At 45.2% G+C, this 13,236-nt stretch overlaps 1 protein-coding gene across 2 annotated transcripts in view; it reads right to left on the bottom strand.

Moving 5' to 3' along the window:
• akap12b (A kinase (PRKA) anchor protein 12b) overlaps positions 1 to 13,236 on the bottom strand; it is a 64,595-nt gene that overhangs the window by 13,166 nt on the left and 38,193 nt on the right. The window contains exon 1 of one of the 2 annotated variants that reach the window (XM_046298680.1): positions 22 to 277. The exons of the other annotated variant lie outside the window; for it this stretch is intronic. Within the exon in view, the coding sequence (XP_046154636.1) occupies positions 22 to 46 (25 nt within the window). The 5' untranslated portion in view covers positions 47 to 277. Of the gene's footprint in view, positions 1 to 21; positions 278 to 13,236 lie in introns of those variants that run through there. 2 annotated transcript variants of the gene reach the window in all.

The raw sequence follows: 13,236 nt of genomic DNA on the forward strand, positions 1-13,236 counted from the left end.
AGGAAATATGTTTAATCTTACCTGTGAGAGTTATCGTTCCAAGCATTTGTAAAACTTCTTTTAGAATTATTTTTTTACAAAAATAGTAAATAAAAAATACTCTTTAAGAACTGCGGTTGTAAAAAAAAAACGTTGACGTTTATCTCTCCTTCTTTCTCTCACACACAGTAAAGTCTGTGGGGTTTTAGTTTCTAACACTTCCCTCCTAAGTCTGGGGGCAGCAGCAGTCTCTCTTCTCTAGAGTGTCTCTGTTAGTCTGAAGGTAGAAGCTAGAGCTACACACACATTTCAACAGATGCTCCTGACTGACACACATGTCATGTAAGGACCACCCCCATCTCCCCTTCCTCCCCCTTGCTCTCTTTTCTCCAGCTGTTCTGAATGATTTAGCCTTTTCCTCCTCTCTCCTCCCCTGTCTCCCTTCAGCGGCCATCCAGAATGACAGTGCTTGTCATGTGATCTTTCAGGGAAGCGTACCCCCCCCCCCCCCCACTCCAACCTCTCCTCTCTCCCCCGTTACACCCCCCTCCTCCCCACCTCATTGTGTGTGTTAAGACCCCATGCAGCCTGGAAGTCCTGCTTAGGTAAGGAGTGTAAGGGGAGAGGGGTATAGGGGGGTGTAGCTCTGGGTAATGCCTTATTAAAGACAGATCTTTTGGGGAGGGGGTCTTTCTACAACACCCCTCACCCCTTTCTTCCCCATTCAGTCTCTCCCCTTGCACCCTTAATACATAGTTCCCCCAGACTTTAGAAAAGCAAATGGAAATGTGTCTGAGGCCCCTCTCTTTTCACTCCCTCCCTTCCTCTGGAGAGTCGACATCTCACTGCTCCATATCTATGTCACCAGTCATGAAGGAATGTTGACAGAGTCATGCCGCTAAGGCAGTTCAGAGGCCTCAAACTCTTTGGAGTTCCTTGCGAAAGCAGGTTACTATATTAACAATGGAAGTAAGTCGTATGGAGTCAATGAGCCTTAACAACAACTTAAAGACACCAGCACCACAAATGTACGTCATTACTGATCCACACACTTCCAAACAATGACCATGAATGCAGTCCATTTGAGGTTGTTTCAGCCAGCTTGTTTAGAGGAACTAAATCATTGGGGAGGCTGACCACAAGTTGCTGCCTGTCCCTATGAATGTTAATGGCCCATTCTCATTAAAGGCAAATAGGCAGAGTAGACCATCTAATTCAGCTTTTGTCTGTGGGTTTGTGTGGACACTTTGAGGAATGCTGCTAATTCTTCAGGTAAATACCGCATATCAGATTCCTCAAACCTCTACATTGACCTGGCAGAATGTGTGAATTCCATGTGGAATGTTCCCAAATGGGAGTTAACGTCTCTAATCAAGTAGTGTCTGGATCGAACACACGAACACACACACACACACACACACACACACACACACACACACACACACACACACACACACACACACACACACACACACACACACACACACACACACACACACACACACACACACACACACACACACACACACACACACACACACACACACACACACACACTTCATAAGCAATAATTAGCCAGAAACTAACAATAAAACAATCAATATTAAATTTAACAATCAACATTAAATCAAGTATTGCTGTGAGTGAGTGTATACTTTGAACTCAAAATCAGAGGCCCCACCCTTTTCTAATGCTACAAATAAGATGGTTAAGAGCAGTAAATCCAAACACTACATCCACAGACCAGACCTCAGATGTATCAGAGGAACAGAAAAGTTGTTGTGGTGCAAATACACACAGGGTGAAAAAGTCCAACTCAATTCAGATTTTTTTTTCGCTTCGTTCAACACATTCACTTGAGAAAGAAATTAAATGAAAGAGAGAAATGGTTCCCATCCGAGATGAGAGGAACGCCTCAGGGAGGAGGGGGACACTGACCCTATCACAGATCTTTCTCTATTTTGGAGAGGTACAGGGATTGCCTTTCTCAGTGAACATAGCCTGAAGGTTAACCACAGCTTACTACTGTAACAATTTTCTTATAGTACTTTAACTGAAGTACAAGAGCAAAAGTGGCCTGAATAGATGTTATGTAAAAGTCATTGTGTAGTTTTTTTTACACAATCATAAACATACTTGCTAATGTAGTTAAAGAGGAGTCTCTCAATGAATGAGGTTACCATTGAGTAACTAGAGTTTACACACAGCTGTACCCACGGTTATTAAATCGGTGGTGCCAACATTCATTCACCACCAATGTGGCTGTGATGACACACCACTGTGGCACTCAGTTATTACAGTGACTAAGTAGAAAGTGTGTATGTCTCTCAACACCCTACTGTACTGTATTACTACGGTATGATAGTGGTGTTAATATGCTGAGTGGACAGTGAGTCAGGGAGAGAGGAATGTTACTATGTGTGATGATGAGAAGAATACCTCGGAAGGGGCGGCTCGTCCTCTACCTCTTCCTTTCCCCCGGTACGGACCGGTACTTCCGCTCTTTGTGTGAGTCATCATCACCATCACATTCCTCGACTTCCATACATACTCAACCACTCACATAATCACGCATAGATGAATTGGATAGAGTTTAGTGTAATATAGTGTAGAATAAAGAACGACATTCCATAGCATAGCCATTGTATTATGTTGTCTAGATGACTGAGTTGTTTGGAGTAGGAAGATGAAAACACGAAGCCTGTGGGTTTAGCCCTCCTCAGAATGACGATATGTGTTGTGTTTACTGGGCAAAAGCGTCAATATAATGACCATATCATTACAATAAGCCTATGAAATGTTCATAGCTTTGCTATAACAAATCACATGAAATACTAGTTATATAACTACAGTTGAAGCAATGGCATGTAATTGCTGAGCCGTAGATCACCAGAACATAGATATTTTGTCTCCACCAAGGCTGATACCAGTGACACCCCATGTGGTGTCTCTCTTTTGTGTTTTGTCCTATATTTGAATGAGCTGTTTTATTTTGAATCCCAGCCCCTGTCCCCACAGGAGGCCTTTTGGAAAGGCCGTCATTATACATATAAACTTGTTATTAACCGACTTGCCTAGTTAAATAAAGGTTCAATAAGAAGTAAACAACAAAAATCTCCAGCATAAAAAAAACAGGCCTTAAATTCCTCCTCCAGTCTCCTTTTCACATCATGTAACACCTGATTTACTTAACAAAGGTACATCTCAATAGGTGGTACAGGTCAGACAAGACATGGCACAAGTAGGGGGGGTGTTCCTCTTTTGTTCTCTATTGCTGCTCTATTGTTCCTCAAGCAAGGGGGAGACTGATGACATCACATTTGACAATCAGACCAACTCCTTGACTGCCCTACTCCGCAGTTGTGTCTAAAAAACACTATTTTGCGTAAAACATATATATTTAGACCCTTTAGTGTGTGTACTTTACTGTAATTATACTTGGAATATCGCTTTTCAACAGTTAAAGTTTTTTTTTTTTTAATCACTGGAGGACATCATGAAGTTAATGGTGAAATGTTGAGGTCGGGACTTTAACACAAGAGGGTGGGGAGATGGGTTTGGGTGGAGAGAGGCTTAGAGCAATACAGTGTTACATCACGGCAGGGTCGCCACACCCCTTCTTTCTACTCTACTAATTCCTGGAGCCGGACCGGGAGGATGATGTTGAAATAATTGGAGGAAAAGGAAATGAGGGCTGTGTGAACATATCTGCCCCAGATCTGAGAAGCCGATTCTCTCTGCAGTCTACATCACCTCCTTTCCTCTTCTCTTTTATCTCTCTTTATCTACTTTAACACACCGTGTCTTTCCTGCATCTAGATCTATCCATCTCACTCAAGTGTTCTTTAATCCATCTCTTCTTCCCTCTTTTCCTCTCCCCCTCTCCTCCCCTCTGTGTGTGAGCCAGGGGGGCGGATAACAATGCCGAACAGGAAACCCAGTCGATCCTTGACATCACCTCTTCCTTTTCCACTGCCTGTTTCCTCGAGTCACAATTCTCCGCTCTACACATTATGTCCCATAACCCTGACGCCATCTCACTTCTGGTAACAATTCAGAGTGACTGCATGTGTACTGTATGTGTGGGTTATGGGGAAAAGGGTGTGACACAGCTGTCCCATGAGCTATACTCTGTCACGGTAATGACGTCTTGATTTTGGGGCATATCAGAACCATCTTCTCGCCTTGTTTAGCAGTGAACAATAGTTTGGTTTATTGGAACAGTCGAAGCTCAACTTCTTTGCAGAGAAGGATGGAGGGAGTTGGTACCATACAATCAAACAGACAAGTAGGGTTGGGTTTTCTCCAGCATTATGACATCATCAGGCACAACTCTAAGCAATCTGACAGTCTCAGGACTTGACTTACTGGACTTATTCAGTTGAACTCCTAGTTGACAGTCTCAGGAGTATTCATAACTACTTATGCCTGACTATGCCTCTATTGAAGTTTCTTTTAAAAAATTGTGTACTTTCAACCCTTTTTTCCGTGATATCTAAGAGGTAGTTACAGTCTTGTCCCATCGCTGCAACTCCCGTACGGACTCGGGAGAGGCAAAGGTCGAGAGCCATGCGTCCTCCGAAACACCACCCAGCCAAGCCACACTGCTTCTTGACACACTGCTCGCTTAACCCGGAAACCAGCCGCACCAATGTGTCGGAGGAAACACTGTAAAGCTGGCGACCGTAGTCAGCGTGCACTGCACCCAGCCCGCCACAAGGAGTCACTAGAGCGCGATGGGACAAGGATATCCCGGCTCGCCAAACTCTCCCCTAACCTCTGACAAAGCTGGGCCAGTTGTGCGCCACCTCACGGGCCTCCCGGTTGTAGCCACTCGGGAGGCTCTCTATTGAACTTTCTCTGTAATGATAAGACATCTGGGCTTGGTCAACATACTTTCATTGTAATGAATCATCTCCAATTGACCTCCCTGTTACAGAATTAGCAGTACATTGTACAAACGACTCCAGAGAACCGGTGTCCTCCATAATAAAAGGTTTCTAAGAATCAGTCTTTAAATCAAGCTTTAGAAAATAATGCTAAATCCAATGGTTGAGATCAATGGACCTGTTATGCTTGACTTGGATTGTATTTCACTAAGCAAAATTCCACTCAACAAGTTAGTCTTACTAAATAAGTTAGTCTTACTAAACAAGTTAGTCTTACTAAATAAGTTGGTCTTACTAAATAAGTTAGTCTTACTAAACAAGTTAGCAACTCTGATCGCAACTCAGTTGGATGTTTTGATGTATAGAAATACAGTGGGGCAAAAAAGTATTTAGTCAGCCACCAATTGTGCAAGTTCTCCCACTTAAAAAGATGAGAGAGGCCTGTCATTTTCATCATAGGTACTCTTCAACTATGACAGACAAAAAAATCACATTGTAGGATTTTTTATGAATTTATTTGCAAATTATGGTGGAAAATACGTAGGAAGTGAGGGGGAGTTTATAGGGAGAAAAGGGGAGGTTATAGGGAGAGAGGGGGATGAGAGAGGGGAGGAGAGAGGGGGAGATTAGGGAGGAGAGGGGGAGGTTAGGGGGAGAGAGAGGGAGATGGGGGAGGTTATAGGGAGAGAGGGGGAAGTTATGGGGGAGAGGGGGAGATTAGAGGTAGAGAGGGGGAGGTTAGTGGGAGGGAGGGTGAGTTTAGAGGGGAGAGGGGGAGGTTAGAGGTTTGAGGAAGAGGGGGAGGTTAGGGGAGAGAGGGGGAGGTTAGAGGGAGAGGTTAGAGGGAGAGAGGGGGAGTTAGAGGGAGAGCCGGTGAGGTTAGGGGGAGAGAGGGAGAGGTTAGGGGGAGAGAGGGAGAGGTTAGGGGGAGAGAGGGAGAGGTTAGGGGGAGAGAGGGGGAGGTTAGAGGGAGAGAGGGGAGGTTAGAGGGAGAGACGGTGAGGTTAGGGGAGAGAGGGAGAGGTTAGGGGGAGAGAGGGAGAGGTTAGAGGGAGAGAGGGGGAGGTTAGAGGGAGAGAGGGGGCGGTCTTTAAAAAAAATGTGTTTCTTCCTCTGAAATACCACCGCCTGGTTTTGAGATCCTGGATGGTAGGGGGCTCAGCCCCAGTGATGTACTTACTACCCTCTATAGTGCCTTGTGGTCAGGTGCCTTTCAGTTGCCGTACCAAGCGCTGATGCAGCCAGTCAAGATGCTCTCAATGGTGCAGCTGTAGAACTTTATAGGGATCTGAGGGTCTATGCCAAATCTTTTCAGCCTCCTGAGGGAGAAGAGGCGCTGTCGTGCCCTCTTCACAGTTGTGTGGGTATGTGGGGACCATGTTAATTCCTTAGTGATGTGAACACCGAGGAACTTGAAACTCTCGACCCGCTCCAGTACAGTCCCATCGATGTGGATGGGAGCGTGCTCAGCCCTCCGTTTCCTGTAGTCCACGATCAGTTCCTTTGCCTTGCTGACGTTGAGGAAGAGGTTGTTGTATTGGCATCGCACTGCCAGGTCTCTGACCTCCTCCCTTTAGGCTGCCTCGTCTTCGTCTGTGATCAGTCCTACCACCGCCGTGTTGTCAGCAAACTTAATGATGGTGTTGGAGTTGTGCTTGGCCACGCAGTAGTGGGTGAACAGGGAGTACAGCTGGGGACTAAACACACACCCCTGAGGCCCCCCCCCCCCCCCCGGTGTTGATGGTCAGCGTGGCAGATGTATTGTTGCCTACCTACCCTCACAGCCTGGGGGTGGCCTGTCAGTTAAATCAGATTCTTGATATGCCACATCTGTCAGGAGGATGGATTATCTTGGCAAAGGAGAAATGCTCACTAACAGGGAACATTTTTCGCAAATAATATTTTTGTGACTATGGAACATCCCAAAATGATGGGCATTAATATGGACTTGGTCCCCCCCTTTCCTGCTATAACAGTCTCTAGTCTTCTGGGAAGGTTTTCCACTAGATTTTGGAACATTGCTGCGGGGACTTTCTTCCACTCAGCCACAAAAAAATCAGTGATGTTGGGAGATTAGGCCTGCTCGCAGTCAGCGATCCAATTCATGGCTCTGTGCAGGCCAGTCAAATTCTTCCACACCAATCTCGACAAATCATTTCTAATCACATCCCTACCGGCCAAACCCTCCCTAACCTGACAAACGCTAGGCCAATTGTGCGTCACCCTACGGACCTCCCGGTAGCGGCCGGCTGCGACAGACCCTGAGCACGAACCCAGAGTCTCTGGTGGCACAGCTAGCGCTGCGATGCGATGCAGTGACCTAGACCACTGCGCCACCCAGGAGGCTGGCCTTCTGTAAACTTGCCACAAAGTTGGAAGCACAGAATCGTCTAGAATGTCATTGTATGCTGTAGCGTTAAGATTTCCCTTCATTGGAACTAACGGGCCTAGCCCGAACCATGAACAACAGCCCAGACCATTATTCCTCCTCTACCAAACTTTACAGTTGGCACTCTGCATTGGGGAAGGTAGCGTTCTACTGGCCTCCGCTAAACCCAGATTAGTCCGTCAGACTGCCAGATGGTGAAGCATGATTCATCACTCCAGAGTTTCCCCTGCTCCAGAGTCCAATGGCTGCGAGCTTTACACCACTCCAGCCAACGCTTGGCATTGCGCATGATGATTGATCTAAGGCTTGTGTGTGGCTGCTCAACCATAGAAACCCATTCCATGAAGCTCTCGATGAACAGTTCTTGTACTGACATTGCTTCCAGAGGCACTTTGGATCTTAGTGTTGTGAGTGTTGCAACTGAGGAAAGAATATTTTTATGTGTTACGCACTTCAGCACTCTGCGGTCCCGTTCTGTGAGCTTGTGTGGCCTTACCACTTCGCGGTTGAGCCAATGTTGTAGACGTTTCCACTTCACAATAGCAGCACTTACAGTTGACCGGGGCAGCTCTAGCAGGGCAGAAATTTGACAAACTGACTTTCTGGAAAGGTGGCATCCTATGACGATGCCACATTGAAAGTCACTGAAGTCTTCATTCAGGTCATTCTACTGCCAATGTTTGTCTATGGAGATTGCATGGCTGTGTGCTCGATTTTAGACACCTGGCAGCAATGGCTGTGGCTGAAATAGCTGAACGCACTCATTTGAATGTCCACATACTTTTGTATATATAGTGTATTTTAAATGGGATTGAAAATTGTACCATCGATATTTTGAAAATCCCCAGCATAGTATATAAATGCTGCTAAACCTAATCTACAGTTTTGTAGTCTATTTGCACAGGTGACATGCTGGTAAAAATGAGGTAAAACGGATTTCAGTTCAGCTATGAAAGTTAAATACTACAATAAGGTCTACAGCTTATCACGAGGTATTCAAACTCAGGTGAGCAAAAACTCAAGACTTCCTTAACATTAGAGATCGCGCACCAGCTGTTTTTAACAAAGAGACACACCCCTCCTCCCTTCGTCTTACCTGAGTCTGCCGTCTGGTCTTGATCATGCATAGAAAAACCAGCAAGATGTAAAGTTGAAGTCAGAAGTTTACATACACCTTAGCCAAATACATTTAAACTCAGTTTTTCACCATTTCTAACATTTAATCAGGGTAAAAATTCCCTGTCTTAGGTCAGTTAGGATGACCACTTTATTTTAAGAATGTGAAATGTCAGAATAATAGTAGAGAGAATAATTTATTTCAGCTTTTATTTATTTCTTCACATTCCCAGTGGGTCAGAAGTTTACATACACTCGATTAGTATTTGGTAGCATTGCCTTTAAATTGTTTTACTTGGGTCAAACGTTTTGGGTAGCCTTCCACAAGCTTCCCACAATAAGTTGGGTGAAATTTGGCCCATTCCTCCTGGCAGAGCTGCTGTAACTGAGTCAGGTATGTAGGCCTCCTTGGTCACACACACTTTTTCAGTTCTGCCCACACATTTTCTATAGGATTGAGGTCAGGGCTTTGTGATGGCCACTCCAATACCTTGACTTTGTTGTCCTTAAGCCATTTTGTCACAACTTTGGAAGTATGCTTGGGGTCATTGTCCATTTGGAAGACCCATTTGCGACCAAGCTTCAAATTCCTGACTGATGTCTTGAAATGTTGCTTCAATATATCCACATAATTTCCCTTCCTCATGATGCCATCTATTTTGTGAAGTGCACCAGTCCCTCCTGCAGCAAAGCACCCCCACAACATGATGCTGCCACCCCCATGCTTCACGGTTGGGATGGTGTTCTTCGGCTTGCAAGCCTCCCCTTTTTCCTCCAAACATAACGATGGTCATTATGGCCAAACAGTTCTATTTTTGTTTCATCAGACCAGAGGACATTTCTCCAAAAAGTACGATCTTTGTCCCCATGTGGAGTTGCAAACCGTAGTCTTGCTTTTTTATGACGGTTTTGGAGCAGTGGCTTCTTCCTTGCTGAGCGGCCTTTCAGGTTATGTTGATATAGGACTCGTTTTACTGTGGATATAGATATTTTGTACCTGTTTCCTCCAGAATCTTCACAAGGTCCTTTGCTGTTGTTCTGGGATTGATTTGCACTTTTCGCACAAAAGTACGTTCATCTCTAGGAGACAGAACGAGTCTCCTTCCTGAGCGGTATGATGGCTGTGTGGTCCAATGGTGTTTATACTTGCGTACTATTGTTTGTACAGTTGAACGTGATGCCTTCAGGTGTTTCGAAATTGCTCCCAAGGATGAACCAGACTTGTGGAGGTCTACAATTTTCTTTTCTGAGTTCTTGGCTGATTTCTTTTGATTTTCCCATGATGTCAAACAAAGAGGCACTGAGTTTGAAGGTAGGCCTTGAAATACATCCACAGGTACACCACCAATTGACTCAAATGATGTCAATTAGCCTATCAGAGGCGTCTAAAGCCATGGCATCAATAGCTACAAGTGATGACTTCACTATATCTTAACACGTCTAGAGGTCTCCAATGGATTTAAGCACACCGTCACATTCCTAAAGATTCTTCCTCTCTTTACATGTCCTTACCTTGCCGCCCACGGAATCCAGGCGTGGGTCTCTATATCTAAGCACTCTCGAACTGCCTTAATGTTGCTGGACCCCAGGAAGAGTAGCTGCTGCCTTTGGGATTCTTAATAAATACTAATACAAATGTTATGTGACAAATGACTGTGTAGATAAAGGGGTAATTCAGTTAAAGTCTGATGATCTCTGGGGACTTAAGAGCTGAAATGTTTGAACCCTGTATTCCTCACAGCTTCCTTTGAGCTCACTGGCTTTCTGTTGTCAGTCATCTTCATAGCGGACATCTGTGAATACAGTGTTTGTACATATAATAGCACACAAACCAACACTGAATTCTCATCCAAAATCATGCGTGCAAACAGATGTTGGTGGAACCACTTAACAGAAAATTCTCACAAAAATGAGTTCCATCAATTGGAAAATAAGTGAAAGAAACTGGCAAAATAACAACAGAAAAAGTCTGGAGGCTGGCTGCATGATTGCTGCTGTGTTAGCTAGTCGTAGTGTACAGGGAGATGGGGGGAGCAGGGGTTGTATTGGCAGAGGAGAAGCATTGCTAAAGCAAGGGCCGAGGGGAGAGGTCCCTTCCAGAGGGGTGATGGAACGTTCTGGCAACGCTACTAACGTCCGTCCCACAGCACAGCAGCCGTTCCAGGCCATGCCTGACTGAGTCAATCCAGCTTGGAGGGGAACTACAGTTACACACTCAGCACAACACACACACACACACACACACACACACACACACACACACACACACACACACACACACACACACACACACACACACACACACACACACACACACACACACACACACACACACACACACACACACAGTGCATACAACAAAACGCACAGTGCGTACAACACACACATGCTAAGGCACACACACACACACACACGCTGTGCATACAACAAAACACACAGTGCGTACAACACACACATGCTAAGGCACACACACATGCTAAGGCACACACACACACACACACACACACACACACACACACACACACACACACACACACACACACACACACACACACACACACACACACACACACACACACACACACACACACACACACACACACACACACACACACACACACACACACTGCCTGAAATCCCTGTACAAAGAGCATCCCTCCGACCCCCAGAATACTTCATATGTCCTCTTTAGCACAATGCCAGCCACCTGGGAGGAGAAGGCTTGACTCTGTCCAGTGAATTAGTCAGACTTGATGTCATCCTCTGGGCCCTCACAGACATCACACACTCTCTCACACACACACACACACACACACACACACACACACACACACACACACACACACACACACACACACACACACACACACACACACACACACACACACACACACACACACACACACACACACACACACACACACACACACACACACACACACACCAGACACCCCACGGTTCCCATGTATTACTGGGATTTATCAGTAAATGTTAAAATATGTCACACTTTCATAATAGGGTATTCAACTTTAGCTTCGCTTTCTCTGTTTTCTGTCCTTTTGTCTCCCTCATTTTTTTCCCTCTCTCTCTCTCTCTCTCTCTCTCTCTCTCTCTCTCTCTCTCTCTCTCTCTCTCTCTCTCTCTCTCTCTCTCTCTCTCTCTCTCTCTCTCTCTCTCTCTGTCTCTCTCACTCTCTGTCTCTCTCTCTCACTGTCTCTCTGTCTCTCTCTCTCACTCTCTCTGTCTCTCTCTCTTTCTCTTTCTCTCTCTCTCTCTTTCTCTCTCTCTCTCTCTCTCTCTCACTGTCTCTCTCTGTCTCTCTGTCTCTCTCTCTCTCTCTCTCTCTCTCTCTCTCTCTCTCTCTCTCTCTCTCTCTCTCTCTCTCTCTCTCTCTCTCTCTCTCTCTCTCTCTCTCGTTCTCTTTCTCTTTATCTTTCTCTCTCTCTCTATGGGACAAACAATGATTCATAACTCGGGACCCACCCATGATACCGTTGTGTGGTGTGTAGGGGTGTGGCGGAGTTGTCCCTCTCTCTCCTTCTTCCCTCGTCTCTCTGTCTCTCTTTCTCTCTCCATCTCTCTCTTGGTCTCTCTCTTTCTCTGGTATGAGCTGGTATGTGTTATTATGGTTTGTGCTGGTCTATACTAGTTTAGATGTGTGCTGCTGGGCTGTATTAGGCTGCTCCGATTACATTGTAAATAGCCTAGTTTGGTCAGATAGAGTGTGTGGGGTCTGTAAAGAGTAGAGTCGGTCTCCTATGATGTGATGTGTGGAGCTGGGGTGTTCTCTCTGATGTTGTGTTATCAGAGGAATGCCTGCTTCTGTTTCCCTCAAACCTTCTGCTATTTTATCAGCTCCTGGTGAAGGCCTCCCTCCCTCCCTCCCTCCCTTTCACTAGACTAGGTAGCAGCTTTTGTGTAAGACAGGAAAAATAGAGGATCAATGAAATAACAAGCAAAGAATTGATACACTGCTAGTCCTACCACGGAGACAACAGACTATCCTCTCCTGCTACCACAGAGACGACAGACTATCCTCTCCTGCTACCACAGAGACGACAGACTATCCTCTCCTGCTACCACAGAGACGACAGACTATCCTCTCCTGCTAACACAGAGTAAACATTCAGACTTCAAAGGTTCTCCCTCCCGCCTGGTGCAGTACAGCAGATAAACCCACATATATCTATGTATCGTTACAAGCAGAGCTATCTATTACACTTCTCACATAGGATTTACGGTAGATTGCCTGTTAAAAGAAACGGGGCAATGTTTACATGAGCCCTTTTCAAGCAGGCTGAATTTGACCACATTCTTGCCGGCATCAGACTTTTATACCTTCCATGATGGCAAGTTAAAGAGTGGGGGTACATGTGTGTTGATGTGGGTGGGCAGCTACTTAAGGATGTATTAAGGTTTTATTTGTTTAGGCAGGTCCTAAGAAACATTATAAGACTAATCAAATGTATTTTCAAAAGAACAGCATAAAATATTTTGAGTTGAATTATGTTCGGCTACTGGTCTGTGCAGCCTAGGCTACATGGCCGCTCCATGCAAATGAAATATAGTTAGTTATTTTGTTCATTAAACAGACAAGACCCACATTTCCCTGCCCTGATCACAGTCAACACACACATACAGTATTTAAAGAATACACTGAAATATAACAGAATAAAATAGAAATTATATTTTCCCCACACAACTTGAGTGACACTGCTGTCATAGTGCTTAGAAATGAGCCAACTAGACTAAAGTTGGTCCTGAACAGCGCTCACCATTCCACCTGCCTGACTGTGACCACATTTCCAAATGAAGATTCAGTGAAAACAAGCATCTGACATTGATTGATTTATGAAGACGAGT

Source organism: Oncorhynchus gorbuscha, linkage group LG14 (assembly GCF_021184085.1).
Source record: "Oncorhynchus gorbuscha isolate QuinsamMale2020 ecotype Even-year linkage group LG14, OgorEven_v1.0, whole genome shotgun sequence".
NCBI lineage: Eukaryota > Metazoa > Chordata > Actinopteri > Salmoniformes > Salmonidae > Oncorhynchus > Oncorhynchus gorbuscha.